Source organism: Apteryx mantelli, chromosome 22, assembly GCF_036417845.1.
Source record: "Apteryx mantelli isolate bAptMan1 chromosome 22, bAptMan1.hap1, whole genome shotgun sequence".
Lineage (NCBI taxonomy): Eukaryota > Metazoa > Chordata > Aves > Apterygiformes > Apterygidae > Apteryx > Apteryx mantelli.
Genome location: NC_089999.1, coordinates 7777757 through 7795847, shown reverse-complemented (window position 1 = coordinate 7795847; position 18091 = coordinate 7777757). Strand labels below are relative to the sequence as shown.

At 43.5% G+C, this 18091-nt stretch overlaps 1 protein-coding gene across 8 annotated transcripts in view; it reads right to left on the bottom strand.

Moving 5' to 3' along the window:
* Window positions 1-16615, bottom strand: part of RFFL (ring finger and FYVE like domain containing E3 ubiquitin protein ligase) — a 44994-nt gene extending 28379 nt beyond the window's left edge. For 5 of the 8 annotated variants that reach the window (XM_067309771.1, XM_067309769.1, XM_067309768.1 and 2 more), the window contains exon 1: window positions 2590-3151. In XM_067309771.1, coding sequence (XP_067165872.1) covers window positions 2590-2746 — 157 coding nt within the window. In that variant the 5' untranslated portion in view covers window positions 2747-3151. Of the gene's footprint in view, window positions 1-2589; window positions 3152-6559; window positions 6578-16530 lie in introns of those variants that run through there. The other 3 variants (XM_067309773.1, XM_013958238.2, XM_013958236.2) reach the window with 3 other exon arrangements.
* Between the last annotated feature and the right edge of the window lie 1476 nt (window positions 16616-18091).

The window sequence follows — 18091 nt, the reverse complement described above, 5'->3', positions numbered from 1 at the left end:
TTGGAGCATCTGCAACAGCAAAGGGAGGGGGAACATTACCAAGGGTGGAGACGCAAGAAGATCAGAGACATCATATTCTGGACCTGCAAACACATCCACCCACCTGGCAATCATCACATTGGGCTTGTCATTAGAGGGGTGGGGAGGTGTGAGATAGTTTTATTTTCTTTAAGTTTCTTTAAGGAAAGGCCAGAAGACATCCAATAAATATTGGAGGCAGCACTGAGTTGCTTGTTATGGTCTGCGGGCACGGCAGTGCTAGCACACATGCTCGGCAGGATTGTGTTTTCTGCAATATGGAGCTGTGAATGCTGTAACTCTTTTCATTGATTTTTAAACAGAAGAGTGAATTTCACTTCTCCAGCTGTTCATTAACATGCTCTATACATTACCATTAGTTTTGTACAAACTTGCAAGCACGATTTCATTCTGGAAGAAATATCAGCGATGTCAAAGTTTTCTCCCCCCTACACTGTTGGAGAGAATATTCATAATGCAGGCCTGGGTTTTTATACTTTGTTTTCATTTAAAAATGTTTTTGAACTCAGGCTCTTGCTATAGATGAAACATTTAAATGCCATGACCAGAGACCACGGTCTATATATACAGGATTTACTATACATGCTTTGTTTATTTCTGTCAAAGGATAAGCTTTGGCATGTATAGTAAAACTTTGGGTTACATTTGAAAATTAAAAAATATATATATTTTCCTAAAGGAGCAAACAATAAGGAACCAAAGCAAGGGAAAGACATTTCTCATAATCTTTGAGCTTTTGGCTTAATGTAACAAAGCTGTCAGTGACTGCACCTGGCCTCCCCTTTTGATGACTGCTGAGGAATTTGGGGGGCTGCAATGCCAAAGCTCCAAGGACAAACTTGAATTAAAGGGATCAAAAGCAACTGAGCTCCCATGGGCAGCTGATTTTGCTCCCACATGAAGAGAACCCAAAGCAACAAGCATTCCAACTCCTACTGAGAGTTCTTCAGACACTGGAAGGCCAGGGCTGCTGACCCTTGAGGCTACTGCAAATGAAGAAGGGTGCCAAAAAGGGAGGGAGATGCAAGACAAATAGCAGCTTTGCTAGGGCATGCTTTCCAACAATAACGTTTGTTCATTATCTCCAACAGCTGCCCCTGCACCTCCTAATTCAGAAGAGGACTCTGCTCACCACACTGAGCTTCTTTTCTGTTAGCTCCCAGAACCACCAAGCCCCTCGTTGTTTCACTAGTCGCTAAGAAGCCATCCTTCACGACTACATTCTCCCCATCTTTCAGAAATCCCCTAGGATCCAGAATTGCCTTCTCCTGTTTCTCAGAGGTTTCCATGAGATTACTGTCTCTCCTTCTTCTCTCCCCACCTTCTCTTCATTCTTTGCTGCATACAAGGTAACTGCTGAGCTGCAGGATGTCTACGTGCTTCAAGTATAGGCACTATCCAACAATATCCATATATAACAATAACCATCTCCAAGCTGTTCTCCATTGTTTGGCCTCCACAACAGCAAAGTCATATTCATTTGTAAGACACCATTCTCACAAGAACTCAACAAGATAGGGACCAACATTTTTCACAAAAGCAGTACTTTCTGCCATTTTAGTAGCTAGAACACCGAAATCTATTCAAGAAGCCAGGATAGGACAGTATGGTTTTAAAATATTCACATCTGGCTACAGCACTTTTTGCATGTATTATTCCATGCTGCATCCCCTGCAAAAATCATCAGATCTCATTTTCATGAATGCTGTTTTGCAATGACTTAAGTATTTAAACAGTTATCCATCCTGGTGCCTCATTAACACCATTATATTGTTGTCTACTGTTACAATTTACCTTTTTTTTTTTTTTTTTTTTAAGGCAAATCTGCACTGATAAGAAATGCCTTGCTAAAATTAGTTCCACTAATAGCCCAGCACTTACGAACTGAATTCATTGCTTGGTCAAAATTTACTATTTACTTGATAACAGCGCTATATAATTTGAGCGGATTGTTCTATTTATGTATTAAGTATTATTTTATGAGCCTGTGTCACAGGCACACAGATCTGAATTACGCTAAATGGAGTGGGAGAAACTGTATGTTGTGACAGGTGGAAAAGTCAGCAAACAAGCCAAAAACAGAAGGCACAAGGGAAGGAGGCAGGTTGTCAGTCTGAACATGACGCTTGCAGAGGTGGTGCCTTAACTAGTATGAAACAGAAGAAAATGAAGAGTGGGGAGCAGCCCTGGCTGGCTGTTGTGAGGCATGCAGATCTCATTCACTAGCATACAGCTGCTAGTTTGAACACGTTAGATTTTTACTCATAAATTAAAAAAAATAAGTGTATTTATCAGCAAAGGTTACTAGTTCACATGTGCACAAGGTGACATCATGCCCATTTTACAAAAATACATAAATAAGTATCAAAGTATCAGGTCTATATTACAGCTAGAGACATGAGGGTTCAAGGGAAAGAAAGAAAATTTTGTTTGAGGAGGGAGGAGACACTTCGTCTTCTACTTTGTTCTATGCCTTCAAAATACCTAGAGATTTCACATCTAAATATGCAATAGAACAATTTTCATGAACACAAATACACAATTGCTCACCAGTCTGAGCAGCAACTTTGATGTTTCTACAAGTTTCCAGGAGAGAGGCTGGCCAGCTAGAAAGGTAGAGGACAGGGCATTCGAGTCTGTGCTGAGTTTGGTCAGAACTGGGTGGGCAGGGTAGTTTCTGTGGCGTCTTGGTCAGGTTTCTGTGCATCAAAGAGCTGGAGGCTGCCAGGCACAGCTGGGCTAGCAGCTGGCAGCCGAGCAGCACATCTGTATCCTCACACCCACTGGCTGCTTCTGCTGGAAAGGGCAGACCGATGTTGGCACCCCATGCCCGTACGCTGTCTAGACGTTCACCGTCAGATGCGGATGGCTCATGGCTGGTGGTTTAGCTTGTGCTTTCTGTGTACCCATCTTCAGGTCCTGTTTAATACAGCATTACGCAGCTGCCTCTGTGCTTCACCACTTCAGCGACTCCTTCAAAAGCCTCTACGAGCAGGCTCCAGGCATCTCGGACAGCAGAAGACACAGCACATCACGATGCATCCAGCCAGGAGCCGGATAAGGGAGTGTGGCACACAACTGGATTGAAGAGCGTGCGTGCTCACTAGGTGCGCTGCTCCTCGCAGCATGCAAGCCCAAAGGAAGAGAATTTGGCCGCGCACCAGCATTTTAATCAAGGAAGTGACATCCATTTACCACGGAGCAGAAAGTAAACAGCACAGCCAGTTGGGGCAGGGTGCAAAGCAGCGCAGGGAAAAGCTGGAGCGAGGCCAGAACAGTTCGGAACAGAGACAACCACACACAACTTCACTGAAACGCGACATGCTATCATGTTAAATTATTGCTGATTCCAAGAGAAGTAAAAATACCACAGTAATTCCCCTAGTTATATTGTACCGTCATGCAAACAAAGACCCTTCTATACTGCTATAACTGTTTTACAATGGAATAAACCAACTGCATGGTAAGCCCTAAGACAGACTGCTTAAAAGAGAGGAAAATTAAGAATTTATTATCAATTAAATAACTGGGGAAAAAAAAATGCAAGGAGTACTCTAAGATCATTTTACAGCTTTCTCAGTGTTTATCAGCATGCTAAGTTACAAGTAATCTGCAGGCTGGCTGCTTTCTGGAGCTGATGCTAATGGGCAGTTTGTTAGAAGATGTAACAGAAGATCCTCAGTGAAAGCACCTATGCTCAGTGAATCCCCCAGTACCGGACAAGCACAAGGGATCCAAGCTTGAAGCACCTCTTTGAAACTGGAGGTCTGCAATTTTCATTTTAAAATTGAGAAAGTGCTTTTATAGAGCTGTGTGATTTATGCAGCATTGCACGGGAAGTTAATTCCCAGGTCAGAAGCAAACTCTCACTTGACTCCCTTGCACCTGAATTGCAAACTCAATGCTCACACACCTTCTTCCACCTATTTAGCACTGGGAAACAATTTGCTTTTACTCACTTCAACAGAAGGAACTTGGAAATCCTGTTTTGTTTTAAAAGGAACTGGGCACCTGGGGTGTATACTATTTCAGTATAAACTGTTTATTTTGACCCAAAATTGCACTTTAGCTATTGAGAAATATTTAGATAAAAAGTTCTTCTTGCTATTGTAATTAGGTCTCTAGACATCTGCCAGGATGGAAATTCTACCAAAATCTGCTTTTTCCTTTGCAACACAGTGATGTTCTTTCAGCAAGTTAACAGACAATATGAAAAACCCTAGTGGTTAATGAAATCATGTGACTAGTTTTAGACAATTGTTTATCTTACCCAGTCTATCTCAATTCCTTAGTCCCATACCTCTCCCTTCCTCTCTCCTGCTATGCTGAAAACCAAAAAATCTGGAGCGCTCTCTCACCCTAGTACGTCACATTCATCACCAAGACAAAATTGAGTCAGCTGTAATATATAGCATAAACCAAGTTAGTAAGAAAGACAACTCTGGAGAAGTAGGATACCAAAGTACTTAATTTTGTTACCATTCCCACCCTCCTAGCACCCTTGGCAGGTGTACGCGTGTCTCTCTCCTCTTTGTCCCCCAAACAAAACCAACAGTAAAAGTGGAAGCTCTCTGTCAAAAGTTTAGCAAACAACAGTCCAGGAATCCTAGATTATTACATACCATTTCAACCACTGCTTTTCATTATGGGAAAAAGGCTGATGCTGGCTTGCTCTGAAATATTTTCGTTGTTCATTCACATCATTGCAGTCATACTTGGAATTAGTTTCAGCCAGCTGATTTTTTTTCAAGCAGTGGGTAGCTGCTAAAATTATAATTACAGTATATAGCAATAAATCACTAAAAGAAAACCTGAAAATTTAAATAATTGCATTGCCTCCCTAATCCAGCTCCATTCAAGGGCGGTCCTCATTCCATACTCTCCAGACATCACCTCAAATCCCACCTAACCCACTCTTCTGTGGCAGTCATGTGGCAATAACTGGGTGAGGCTAGTTGGATCTGTGCCCACCTGAAAGCCAGAAATGGTCTCCAAAGGCATAGCTAGATCTTCTCAGGGAGTCTTCCTCCTCACACCACAAACACCTTGCTGCCTTCTGCAAATTCTATGTTACCCATAATAGAAACTTATTCAAACTAAGTTTCTGCTGCTCTGCAGAGGACTGCTATGAACTTCTGCATTCAGATATAAACAAGCAAAAGGAGTTCCACAGTTTTACCTGGTACATCAGAGGAACAGCTTTGAATCACCCCAGCTTTCAAAAAGTAAAATGCTCATCACTGTAGGATGGCTTTACTGGTACTCCTATCCTAAGTGGGGGGAATGCAGGGAGCTGGAGAAGAAAGGCAGAGGAACAGGATAGTTTCACTTGAGGTAAGCACTTCAGGTTGTATTTTCATCATATTATCACAGTTCCCATTTCAGATAAAAAGAGATCAGGCTATTTCTGTTGAAATCCTTGGCCCAAGAGACCTATGATGACAGCTGCACATCTTGTTCCATTACAACGGGAGGTTTTTCTCCAACTGAATAAATCACATATTCATCAACAGTTAACCCTTGGAATGAAACATAAATGTATGTAGGCAGTTGAACTGAGAAACAGAAGCATTACCCAAGCCATAGCTCCTTTAGCTTATAAAAATCTTATCCTGAATCTACGGATGCAGAGTAAGAACACAGTAAGAAAAATGCTTCCCGCTACAAATTGCAGTGATGTGCATAGAAACTCCTTCTTCCACCTGGTATACTAAGCACGTGTACAAGGATTCGGAGAGATGAGGTACTCTCTCTGAAGCAGCTGTTCCCAAAATATGGACAGTTATAAGCACAACAGGAAGTCTTACAGTGTTATTCACCCAATAGCTGAGCTTGTATTGGAGGTTGCACTATATCAGCATTCAGAATTACATTAAATTCCTCTGAAACTGGGATTGCAATTGAAACCAATGTTCTGAAGACTGTGCTATCACTGTCTCTTGGACACCCAGAATCAGGAGCATTTGCTGATAAGGTAGAAAGGGTAGAATTTCTTATAATGCCAGTGGAAACACCCTAAATTACTTTTCATGCCAAGTTTGGGAATTATTTCTTAAACACTGAACTTCTTAATCTGTTTTTGGAAATCAAAAAATAGAGAACCTCAAAATTCTTCAAATACATCTCACACATGAAGGATACTCCTTTCTTATTTCATGAACTGGAAGTAGAAAAAAACCCTAAAACCCAAGGAATTCACATATGCAGAAAAATGCATGTTCAAGTCCATGATACTGCAATAAAATTGCATATGACAGAAAAATGTGTGTAGACTGGTAGGCAAACTCTAACCTGTTCATCTGTCGCCTAAAAAAAAAAAAAAAAAGACTATTTCATTTGGCTAGGCTAAAAAAGATCTGAATGCACATAATTTAGGCACATTATAACATGTACAAACAGTGCAAACTCATTCCTTAGTTATGTTTATTCCAAAATAATCTGAATTCAAATCCAAACTAGATATTGAAATAGAAAAAAAAAAGCAACTGCAAATTATCTACTTTAGTAGGCACGTACTCACTCTCGTCACATCTAAAACAGTCTGAAAATTCTGTTCTCTCAGGTTGCAGAAATACTCCTAAGTTTGTCAGCAGTTAAAGAAGGGTGGGTCCACGATACTGGGCACTGAAAAGAGGCAAGCCTGGATATTAATTTTATTACTGAGACAGCAAAGAATACTGGAACTGAAAAGTCAGTTCATTTATGGCTTAGTAACCTCATCTGTAGACAAGGAAAAACACTCCACCCTCATTTGTGGTAAGCTATTACAGGTGAAAGTTTGAGAAAGACTTTGAAGGTGTACTCTTAAAGCATTTCCATAAATATGAGATACCATTTTAGGGCCAAACAATACCCATTTAGCACTGAAGTGTTTGAAATTCAAGCTTGCTTACATGCAGTTCTGCAATAAGGGCTCGAGAACTGAGGGAAAGTTGAAGCCTCATCACGCAGAACTTGTCACAAACTACTTTCTAACATTCGTAAGATGGATGTTGTGAAAAAGTCCATTTCCCAAACTGTCTACAGTAAAATGTATTTGTTTCTAGAGCTGAAAGATTCTCAGCTGGCGACTTTACCACTGCCCTTTTTCTGTTGCCATATCCCTCCTCTTCCTCCAGCCTCAGTCTCCACCGAAAATTAAGGACTAGTAACCCACAAATGCTGCAGCTCAAAACCTTGGCTTTATTCAAACTGGAAAGTCAAAAAAACCCATAACCACACAGTTCAGTATTTTTGGTCACCAAGTTGAAAAGTAACATCCCAAGAAAACTCTTCAGTAACAAACCACTCTCGTACAAGGAAATATTTCTGCCTCTTGCAACTAATGCCATGACAAAAAAAGCAGGCTCATTTTCCTTATTGCGTAGCCTCTATACATATAGCATGGCAGAACATGGAAATTTTGTATCAAGCATCTACGCAACGGGCCAAAAGAGGCACAAGTGAGTGCATGGTTCTCAGCCACAGTTCACCTGAAATCACTGGAATATATGTTGTATATTGATGAGAGCGAAAAGTCAGGACTGCCAAATGCGAAATGGTTGTTGCATCTGATCTGCTTAAACTCTGTTCAAAAGGGCTGAGAGGATACTAGGTAAAGAAAGCTTCAAATGGCCTCTAAAGACGCGCATCTCACGGATTCCATACCTATGCCATGGAGAGGAAATTTCCCATATATGGCCCAAGCCAACAAGCAGACTAGGTTCGCATTTCAGTTCACAGCTTTTGGCAAGCCCAAGCATTCAAACATCATGAGTCAGTTCTCCAGAAATCATTGGGTTTTATAAACCAATAAATCTGGGTTTGTTTTGTTTTGTTTTTTTAATTTGCCTTTTTTTTTTAATTCAATCTTTGCAGTACACAGGCATCATTAAATTTTCATTTTGTTTCTGTGAGGAACGCTCTCCCCCTCCCCCCCCATTCCAGGTTTGTTTGCTTTGTAAAATGATGGCCAAGATTCTCATATTAGAACCTAAGGCCTGATGTCAGGGCATTAAGAAAAAACACATCAGCTATCATGGAAGTTGGGAACAGATATTGTGCTGTCTTGTACTTTCACACAGCCCTTGAACAACAGAGAATGCTTATTTTTTAATTTAAGCCTCAAAATATCTTCATTTCTGTGCTCAGATCCCAAACAAATAGTAAGTTATCTGTTGTTCCAGCACAAAAAGCCGACATGACTTCTGCTGCTAAGTTCCCTATTACATTATCTTTTCGGCCAATAGCCTCTTAACATCAACACGAACTTTCTTCTATTTTGAGTTCTACTTTTCTCAGTTCAAAAGTTCAGTAGAAATTACCCCATTTTTGATTATGCACACAAAATCTTCATACCAGTTATTCAGTTATTTAAAAAGTAAGATCTGAAGTTCAACAAATTCTATAGGACAACGACTTTCAGAGAGTAATGGGATATACAACAAGAAGCAATTCTGGGCAAGGATTTTAGGACTGTTTCAGTTTCTAGCTCTGTTACCGACTTGATGTATGCATCTGGGTCACTTCAGTTCTCTGGGCCTCAGTTTCCCACATACACAAATACAGACAATACTTCAGAGAACGGAATCAAGTCAATATTTTATTTCTGCAGAGCAGTATGGTATTCATAAATGGAGTTAAATACTTTCAAAGAACCATCACAGCCCACAGAAATAAGGAACTTCGGGGAAGAAATGCTTATAGCGAATGTTTCTGACCTCCTTACCCCCTTCTGCAGGGCATCCTAGCAATTCTAAGGTTAGAACAAAACACGGTAACAAAAATGGACAAGACAAGATGATTCTGAGGCCTCACATCATATAAGTGCAAAAGACAATGCGCATCCAGTTAGTTTGGGGGGTTTTTTCCACTCTTTAATGGATGACAGCTAAAATTATGGTAACATACAGAATAACACATTGTTCAAATTGGTTTGGTTTTACTTAATGGAACATTTTGTCTTTTAAGAAAAATGTCATTGACAAACTTGTCATTGACAAAAAAGACACTCTTGGTACTTGAGAAAGAATAACACCTTAAGGAGGCGGCATGCTATCAAATAATTGCTCTTTTGAAAAAAAAATTAGGATTTCAGATATCAAATATTTGTCATTGTTGTAAAATTATCCCTTTATTTAAAAGGTCAGAAGGCTTGCTAAATATTTTTATGCTCTTTCCTGCATAATCAAGGACTAAAGCCGATCAGTCAAGTATACAGTAGGTAGTAATAGTTTATATCCTTTTCTTCACATTTGGTTTTACTATGGGAGTCTTTAGGAAACATGGATTTGCATTACAAATTTACATTCAAACTTGCATCCATTATTCCAGGCAGGACAATAAAAGCCTTACGCTTTTATTATTAGGAGTCACATCCATAAGTAAAAAACAACTTTAGACTTCCATAACAGTATCTTACCAAGCTACTTTGGTTTTGACCAGAACACCACTTAGAAAACGCTGTCGAATAGACAGGACTCATTCCAAGTGCTATCAGCTTACTTGACTCGGACAAAGTGAAGCCTTTCATGAATTAGGCTCGGGTTCAGCCTACACTCTGGTGCATGAAAAGGTTTCATTATGTGCAGTGGAAGAACACGTTGTTTGAAAACGTGATTCAAATAATGACATTTAGCATAGGAAAAGTTGAACTGAAATTAAAAGGGTAAAACTGTATTAAATATGTTATTTAACAATCTCTAAAATATACACGTTCTGAAAATCTTTAAATAGGTTTGCACCCACTAAAGAGTTCAGAGATGGTATCGTACCATCCAAGACTATCAGGTAAAGCTGCCTGCAGATTTAAGATGTCTCTCAAAGCAGATGTTGGAAGATAAAAAGAAATTTTGCCAGTACTTTGTTAAATGCATGAACTTTGTTAAATGCATGAACTTGCTATATACAAGTAGTCATTTACTAGTGCTTTGAATTCCAACATTCTCTGTGTACGTTTTGTGAGCACCCCAATTCACTTCTGAAACCCCAGCAGCAAGCCAAACGGTCGATTTGAATTCTTTTCAGGAACTTCTTACTTCGCTCAGAATGACAGTCACCTTCTTGACTTAGTTATTTCCACTGCAGTCTGTGATGTCTCATCAAGTAAGCAAAGCAAGAGGCAAGAAGCAAGAGATATAAATAACAACAGAGAAGGAAAGCAAGAACAAGAAGTTTGTCAGGAGAAGGGTGAGGTCTCTGGTTTTGTTTTCTTCAAATGCTTGCATCAACTCCTCTCCCTTCCTTCCTGCAGGACAGGAGCCCCTGTAACAAACAGGTTCTTTGACGAGATGAGATCTCACTCATCTTACCACAGCGCTGAGCACAAAAAGATACGCAGCAACGGCCCAGACTAGAAGCTGGCTAACCTTACAAGGAAATAAGTGATCACGTGCAATAACTGATAAGCCGTTGAATTTGAGAAACGTACAGTAGGAATTATGCAAGCTTCAGCCTCCGACGTGAAGAAACCTGTGTTCTGAACTCCAAGCACATAAATCAGTCAATATACAAACACCAGCTTCAACTTCTAGTTTTTTGATTATACGGTCAAAAGGGACTTGGAAATCTACACTTTATTTGGAAACCGAAAAATAAACTGTTTCCAAACTATTTTGTAATGCTTGTGCAATGGCCTCAAGACAGCCAGTAATTTAGACAGCTGTGTGACTAGCCACAGAAGCTGCATTTTAGAAATATCCCTTCTTTGGAACAATTGAAACTTTCTCCAGTACGAAGTCCACACACAGAGAGCAGTGTTTCCCAGCAAACATCTAACAGTTTCATTATTGTTTAACTACCAAAAAACAGCTCCAACAATCTATCAAGCTTGACATTTCATCTGTCTCTGCCGTTAGCCTAGAATACTAGGCATATATAGGAAGCGGTTCAAGGATTCGATAAGAAAAATTATTTTGTTAACCTACACAGAGAAACCATTTCTCTTCCTTTAACGATTAATTTACTCTTTTTAAAACCTGCTCAGGAAGCCAAGGGCCTGTTTGTCCTCTAAATTATAAAATCCAAGTATCAATTAAAAAAAAAAACTGCTCTGTTAGATGAATAAAAGCTCCATTTCAAGAAAAGTATAAACCAAATTCTAAGGCAATCCTATATAGAAGGGATTCATCACAGCGACACTAGCAGCGCTATCGGTTGCGGCTCCAGCCCAGCTGCGATTGCTGCATGGTAACAGGGCGACACAGCAGCGTATTCACCTGCTGCCCCAGCCCTCCCGCCCCAGGAACGCCGCTGCGCAGCCAGTTTCCAAAGGATGGTGGCTCGGCAAAGCTCTGAAGAGGCATCAACAGGATCATGGAGAAAAAAAAAGATGAATGCCTGATGCAACTGTGCTGATTATGTCCTCCAACACGCCGCCGCGTAAATCTGCTCGTGAGAAATTATTCATCTGAACGATTCTAGCAACTCCCAGACGTAGCTGGGTGCACGAAACGTAGAAGTCATTTACTGATGCCAGCAGCGGCTGCCTTTGGAGCAGGACGCTGACATCAACGAGAAGTGGCGTCACATTAGTTTCAGCCTCAGATGCAGTGGTACGGTAGTTGTCTCATTTGGGGAGCAAGCGAAACCAATATAAACTCGCTCACGCAGAAAGTGGCATTGATTAAACTATGCTACTCGTGACATTGCAATTTGAAATTATCCTAGTGTAACTTCTAATAATATATATAATGCCCAAAGGAGCAATCCTTCTGCAATAGTGGTTACGACATAACAAGCTATTCCCAAAAGAGATCATTTTAAATTTGCCCATTTAAAAAATCTCACTTAACCTAAGCCTAAAGGCAAAAAAACCCTAAAAATTCAAAGCAAACGCTATTTAGGAATATTCTTCTAAGCATATCCCACAACCTCTTGAATATAAAAACAGGAGGAGGCAGCAGCAGAAAAAAATTGGCATTAAATTAATGTTTTAGTCTACACTGAAATATAATGTGGAAATTCCTATACAAAAATTATTTGGCATAGAAGCCAGAGGGTAGTTCTGTTACAGAAAGAAGTGTAATTGATACATTGGAGTAAAGTGAAAACCTCAAGAGCAATTAATTTGAAGAATTCATGAAGAATAAACAGTGTCTCGGAAGGCAACAATTCTTTTTAAAGACTTGAAAGTCCCTAATGCGAAGATAAATTTAGAAAGCCAAGCAGGGTTTTCAGAAGTTAGAGTGATGAGCCATCTCTCCATTCTGAAGAAACGGACTGAGAAAGTAAGGAGAAACTGCTACAAAAATTGAGTTCTTGATCTGACAGTCACATCCTGTTGCTTAAAGAAAACAGCACTTTTGCAACCTTGCAGAGTTCTTTAAAGACCGAATAACCAAGGAGGGAAGGATGTACCGCCAGGCAGTTAGAAGAACGCACTGAACGCAGCCAGTTCTATTTCCAACATCAGTGCAGCACGTGATGCAATTCTCCCCTCTTTGGTTTTCCGCACCTGTGAAATGGAGATTATGCTTATTCATCCCTGCAAAGTGTTCTGCGCTCGCTGAATGCCAGCTGGTATAAGTTCAAAGTACTAATTTCTGGCTTCTTGTAATGATCCTCACTGGGAAGTGGAGGAAAATAAGCACGACGCAAGGAAGGGCAGAAAGGTACTTTCAGAAGACTAGTGACTGGAATATCTTTGGGCAGCAGGAGACTGGCCAGGGTTTCGCGGTGGAGGAAGGCCATCAAGAGAGGGCTGGAGGAGCACTGGCATCACAGAAATACAATTAAGAACTGAATGCGAAGTGCAGACCCGTCAGTAGCCATCCAGCTGCAGCAGCACAGAACTTACTGTAGCACTGGCTGTAACGCTTCCCTGAGAAGTTAGATTGATACTCAAGTCCTCAGCCCAAGCCAGACTGCTAGCAGTATTCAAGATAAGTCATTTAAAGCTATGCTAGGCTTGTAGTCAGAGCCTAGACCACAGAGAAGTACTAAGGTCCCCATGTTTTTACTACTACATAGCAATGGCTACTCTGTCCTTGATCCACAGTAGTTCATATACAGTTGTGTCCAAAAAAAGGGACATGCTCACACCGAATTATTTGCATCTCACATTATCCTTCTTTCAGCAAAGTGTTTTATGAATCTCTATCTTCTGTTTCATTCTTGAGCACTATGGGCTTGGTTCACAGGCACATGTCTTTCTCTTCCACATCTAACTTCTCATCTTTGGATCAGGCTCTATATTCTTCAGGATTAGTCAAAGGCTTTAGGAAAGAGACACTCTGAGAATATTCTGTATACATTAGAAAATGCTCTGCTCCCATAGGAGATGGAAAGGTAGCCTAAACCTAAATAAACATAAGCTTTCCTGCATGTATTGCCATGGAAGCGACGCTCACTAGATTAGGACAGCATTTTACCAGACCGGACGTGAGGACACAAAGTTGCAGTACTGGGTCAGACACAATCTTTCTACCTCCACATCCTGCCTCCAGCACAGCTCCTGTGAGTCAGAGGCAGGTAAGCAGATACAAGAACACCACGACGAACAACTCCGTGAAAATCTGCTTACACTCTTCCAGCAAGAAAAAGCTGGTTGAAAGTCTAAAGCACAAGTTTTAATATCCCTCTATATATAGCACCGTATGTTTAACTCAAATCACTCTCTACCGTGATTGAAGAGTTTAACAATGTCAGTAATTTGTTATAAACAACAAACCATGATACAAAGTTGCATAACTAAAGTGAAAGTTACACATTTATATACCCCCCCCCCTTTTTTTTTTTTTAACATACTGAAGTCAACCACAGTAAAGAGAAAACTGAAGGCCTGGAGTAAGAAAGGTTTCGGTCATAAACACAAGCTCAGCTAGCAGACCACCATATATATATTATTGCTTTGCACTCCTACTGGAGAGTATTGCATTCTATTCTAATTTTATTTTGAATCCTAACAGCCCAGTTACAAGTACCTTCCAGTCAGGAAGACTAACCCTCACTGGAAGCCAGCCTACTTTTACTGCCCTACAACTAAACACAATATTTAAATAACAGCTTTAGAAGTATTTGATTTCAACAAAAACTTGAGCAATTAAACATTTATTCGCAAACACCAATGTCAAGGCAATCAGCTTTTAATTAAAGTCCTGTTGCTACCGACTGAGGGGACATGCAAACCACAGCGTCCTACAGCTGGCCTAAGTCCACACCAGGATCCACACAAGCAGAGGGAATTACCCATAATGGAAAACAGGGCAACAGCCTAAGTAAACTATTTTGTTTCATTAGACCCAACTGTTCTATCAAAAGCAATTATGTTTACAAAAGCAAAGATCCCCAAGAATGAATACAATTCTTCCTCCCCACCACTCTTGACACAAAATGCGTTAAAGAGGTAACAGTATTGATGGGGGAGAGGGGTGCAGGAAGGAAGCAATGGTCTAGAATTCACAAGAAACAACATTTAGAAGTGATAGCTTTGTTTTTTACTTCTTAGTTCTGGAAAAACAAGGTAGTAGAGGAAATGAAGACACGAGGTACATACTAATTTTTTTGTTTCATGGTATCATGCATATGCCTTCATCATTTTGGAGCTCATATTTAAATAATTAAAACCCATTTAAAATAAATAATAAATAAAACCCATTGCATTTTAACCACACAAAAATGCCAACTGAAGTGACATTGTACCTTTCATTCACCATCCTAAGGAAATGGAGAACTAAAAAAACATTTTTTTTAAACCCACTAGTTCTTTACTGGTATCATAATCAGGTTAGAAAGAACAGAGAACTGCCCCGAGTTCCTACATTGCCATGAAACAGTTCTCCAAAGAGAATGTCCAAGACTTACTGCTTTACCCGCGGAAGATGGGGTCTGTGTCGGAGAGGAGGAAGTGACACACACAGCTCGAACAAACACCACAAACAAAACATTCGTGAACGTCTCCGCAAATTAAACATTACCCTGAACATTTCTTAATCTAAGAACCATAAAACTAAACCATTCCTATCTAAACTTTAATATTTTACTTATCTTTACAGCATCTAAGGAAGCTTGGCCAGCCTTATGGCATTTGAAAACATGGGAACTATCAAGTACAGCAGCCCATCTATCATACGCTCATAGTGTCGAACGTGTTCATCCTCAGGTATTTTGCCAAATAAGCACCTGATCCGCACAGGCTCAGGTTGGACTGTGTGCATGTCCTTGATGCAGAGAGCTTACATTTATCAACCCGCAATCAAGTACTGAAACGTTGGTAAGAAGCTGATTAGACAATATGTCAACAGTTTCTGCACAGGAAACACCTTGACCAGTTTACAGGAACAGACTGTTCTCAAGAACCTTTGGAGTACTTTTATTTTCTCAACTCCAGTGTGACTCCTTTTGCTTTCTGTGGCACTATCATAGCTTTCACTTTGTTACATGTCCCCTATTTTGACGCAGAAGCAGGGCAAAGTTACTCATTAAGAAAATAACTTGGGTCCCTTCCACCAAGGAAATGTCACCCCAGGTACACCGCCATCATACCAAACAGGCAGTCCCTTGGATGTGATAAAAGGCAAATAAGAGACACCAATTTAAGCAAAGAGCTATATCAAAGGTTGGCACATACCCAGAATTCCTCAATTTTCATAGCATTTCAAGCAGAATAATCTACTAAACCTCGGAGTCCCTTTGGGAGCACAACTCGGAAGAAGAGGGAGCTTCCGAACACCGCTCTCCAAACGAGAGAAAAGAGGCTGCAGCTGCGTCCCCCCAGCCCTGCCCTGCCCCACCTCATGGAGGGCACCCCGCAAACCCCCCAGGAGGGAGCCCCTTCGCCCCGTCTCCCCAAACCCAGGCACTCGCAGCCTCCCCCAACCCAGTGCCTTCCCCAGGGCTGAGCAGCCCCCCACTGCCCCATACACCCCACATTTGACAACACCCCTGAGCCTCAGCAGCCCCCCAATCCGACGGCCCTCCAAGCCTCGGTGGCCGCTGCACTGCCTCACGGCCCCCACGTTGGGCTGCACCCCCTCACCCACAGCCCCCCAACCCTTGCAGCCCCCCCCACTGCCCCACACCCCCAAACCCTGGCTGCTCCCTCACAGCCCCCCAAACCCTGACTGTCCTCCCTGAACACAGGCAGCCCCCACAGCCCCACACTCCCCACAGCCCCATGTCCTCCAAGCCCTGGTAGCCCCTCCATATCCCCACACACCCCAAACCCTGGCTGCCCCCCACACCCCTCACGGCATCATGCCCCCCCCAAGCCCCAGTCCCCCCCCACAGCCCCACACTCCCCACAGCCCCATGCCCCCCCCCAAGCCCTGGTTCCCCCCACACGCAGCCCTACACTCCCCATACCCTGGCTGCCCCCAATAACCTCACGCCCCCCCAAACCCTGCCAGACCCACAACCCCACATCCCCCCCCCAAGCTCTGACTGCGCCCCGCGGCCTCACGTCCCCCCAGACCTAAGCAGGCCCCCCCGGCCCCACGCCCCTCTCGCCCCGGCTGCCCCCCCCAGCCCCACGCCCCCCTCGCCCCGGCGGCCCCCCGGCTGCGGCGCCCTCACCTGTCCCCGCGGCAGCCCCGTGGCGGCGCGGCGAGGCGGCGTCGCCAGGCCCCGGCTGCGGGGCCGCCCCAGCCCTGCGCTCCGCGCCGCGGCGGCGGCGCTATGGCAACTGCCCACCCCGGCGGCGGCCGGTCACAGAGAGGCCGCCCAGAGCGGCCGCAGCCATAGAGCGGCGAGCTAGAGAGCCCCGCGGCGGCCCGGCCCCCTCGCGGCGCGGCGGCTTCGCAGGAGCCCTCCGGAGGCCGAGAGGGCAGCGCCGCCCGCGGGGGCGCGGCGGCTCCCGGAGACCGCGAGTTCGAATCCCCCTCCCGGCAGCACGGGCGGCTGGCCACGAGGTTGACCGTGTCCCCGGGTCCTGCTGCCTCGCCATGGGTGGCTTATAAACACACAGGTACACACAGCTATACACATGCACATATCTGTGCACACACCTATGTATATAGACATACATGCATATATTTATAATACATATATATATTTTATATATAGCATCCATGCAAACAGTTCCTCAGTGCTGAGAGGCACCCCCACTGCTAGGGGACAGTGGGCCACCTGGTCTGCTCCCCTAGCTTCCCCAAGACTGGTTTTATTATCCTGTTCAAGGCCTTTTCTCGGGCTGTTTTAGGAACCGGTGGGAGCAGGGGAGAGGGGATTTCCTCTCGCGTTCTGGCACAGCCAAGCCCTGCTTTGCGGGGAGCAGGTTGCACAGCGTGGGTTGTGGAAGAGGAGCCAGCGCCTGTCTGCACGTCAAAGAGGCTGATTTGAGATATTTAGGTCAGAGTTTCTTTTCAGCCTAATTTTACTACGCAAATTTAGGGCAAATCATCTTGAATAAGAAGTCGAGTTTTTCCAGATCTGGTAGTAGACTCCTGCAGCCCGAACCGTTCTGCTGCGTCTCCGCACTGAGCCATAAACAGCACTTACAGTGTGCCTTCCCTGCTGACACGTAGCCGGAGAGCCGGGAAGCCACCTTCGCCTTGCGTGCTTGCTGCCCGCCTCACCGGCGAGCAAAGGTCCATCAGGTCCCGTCTCGCACCATCCCCTCCAGCCTATCTGGTTGCTTCCCAAAAGGGCATGAAACTCCAGCAGCTGCGATTAGCCAATTGCCAAGGAGAAAATGCCATGCCCTAACGCTGCGGGTCCGCAGCCGGCGCCCCATTGCCTCTCCCGGTTTCTTCCTTCCAGCCTTCCCTGCTGACCGACCAGCACCCGGCCTCGTTGAATCACAGCCCTGTGGCTGCTTCACAGTGACTAATTAGGAAAAGCAGAGTTTCCTCCATCATTTCCCCCCGGAAATGGTTCAGCTCTTCCTCGGCCAGCTCCCGGGGGCACAGGACCGGCCTGCAGGCAGGAGAGAAGGGCACGAAGTGGGAGCGGAGCAGCTCTGCAGGATAACAAAATGCTCTGCAAGATTTTTGGCAGCTCGGATTACGAAAGACCCCCAGGGACTCATCCTCTGCAAACCGGCCATGGCCCTGCTCTGCTCCTCGTCCCACCGAGTGTCCTCGCTCCCCACGCTGCACCTGGGCTCCTGCTCACGCAAACCCTCTTGCCTGGTTTC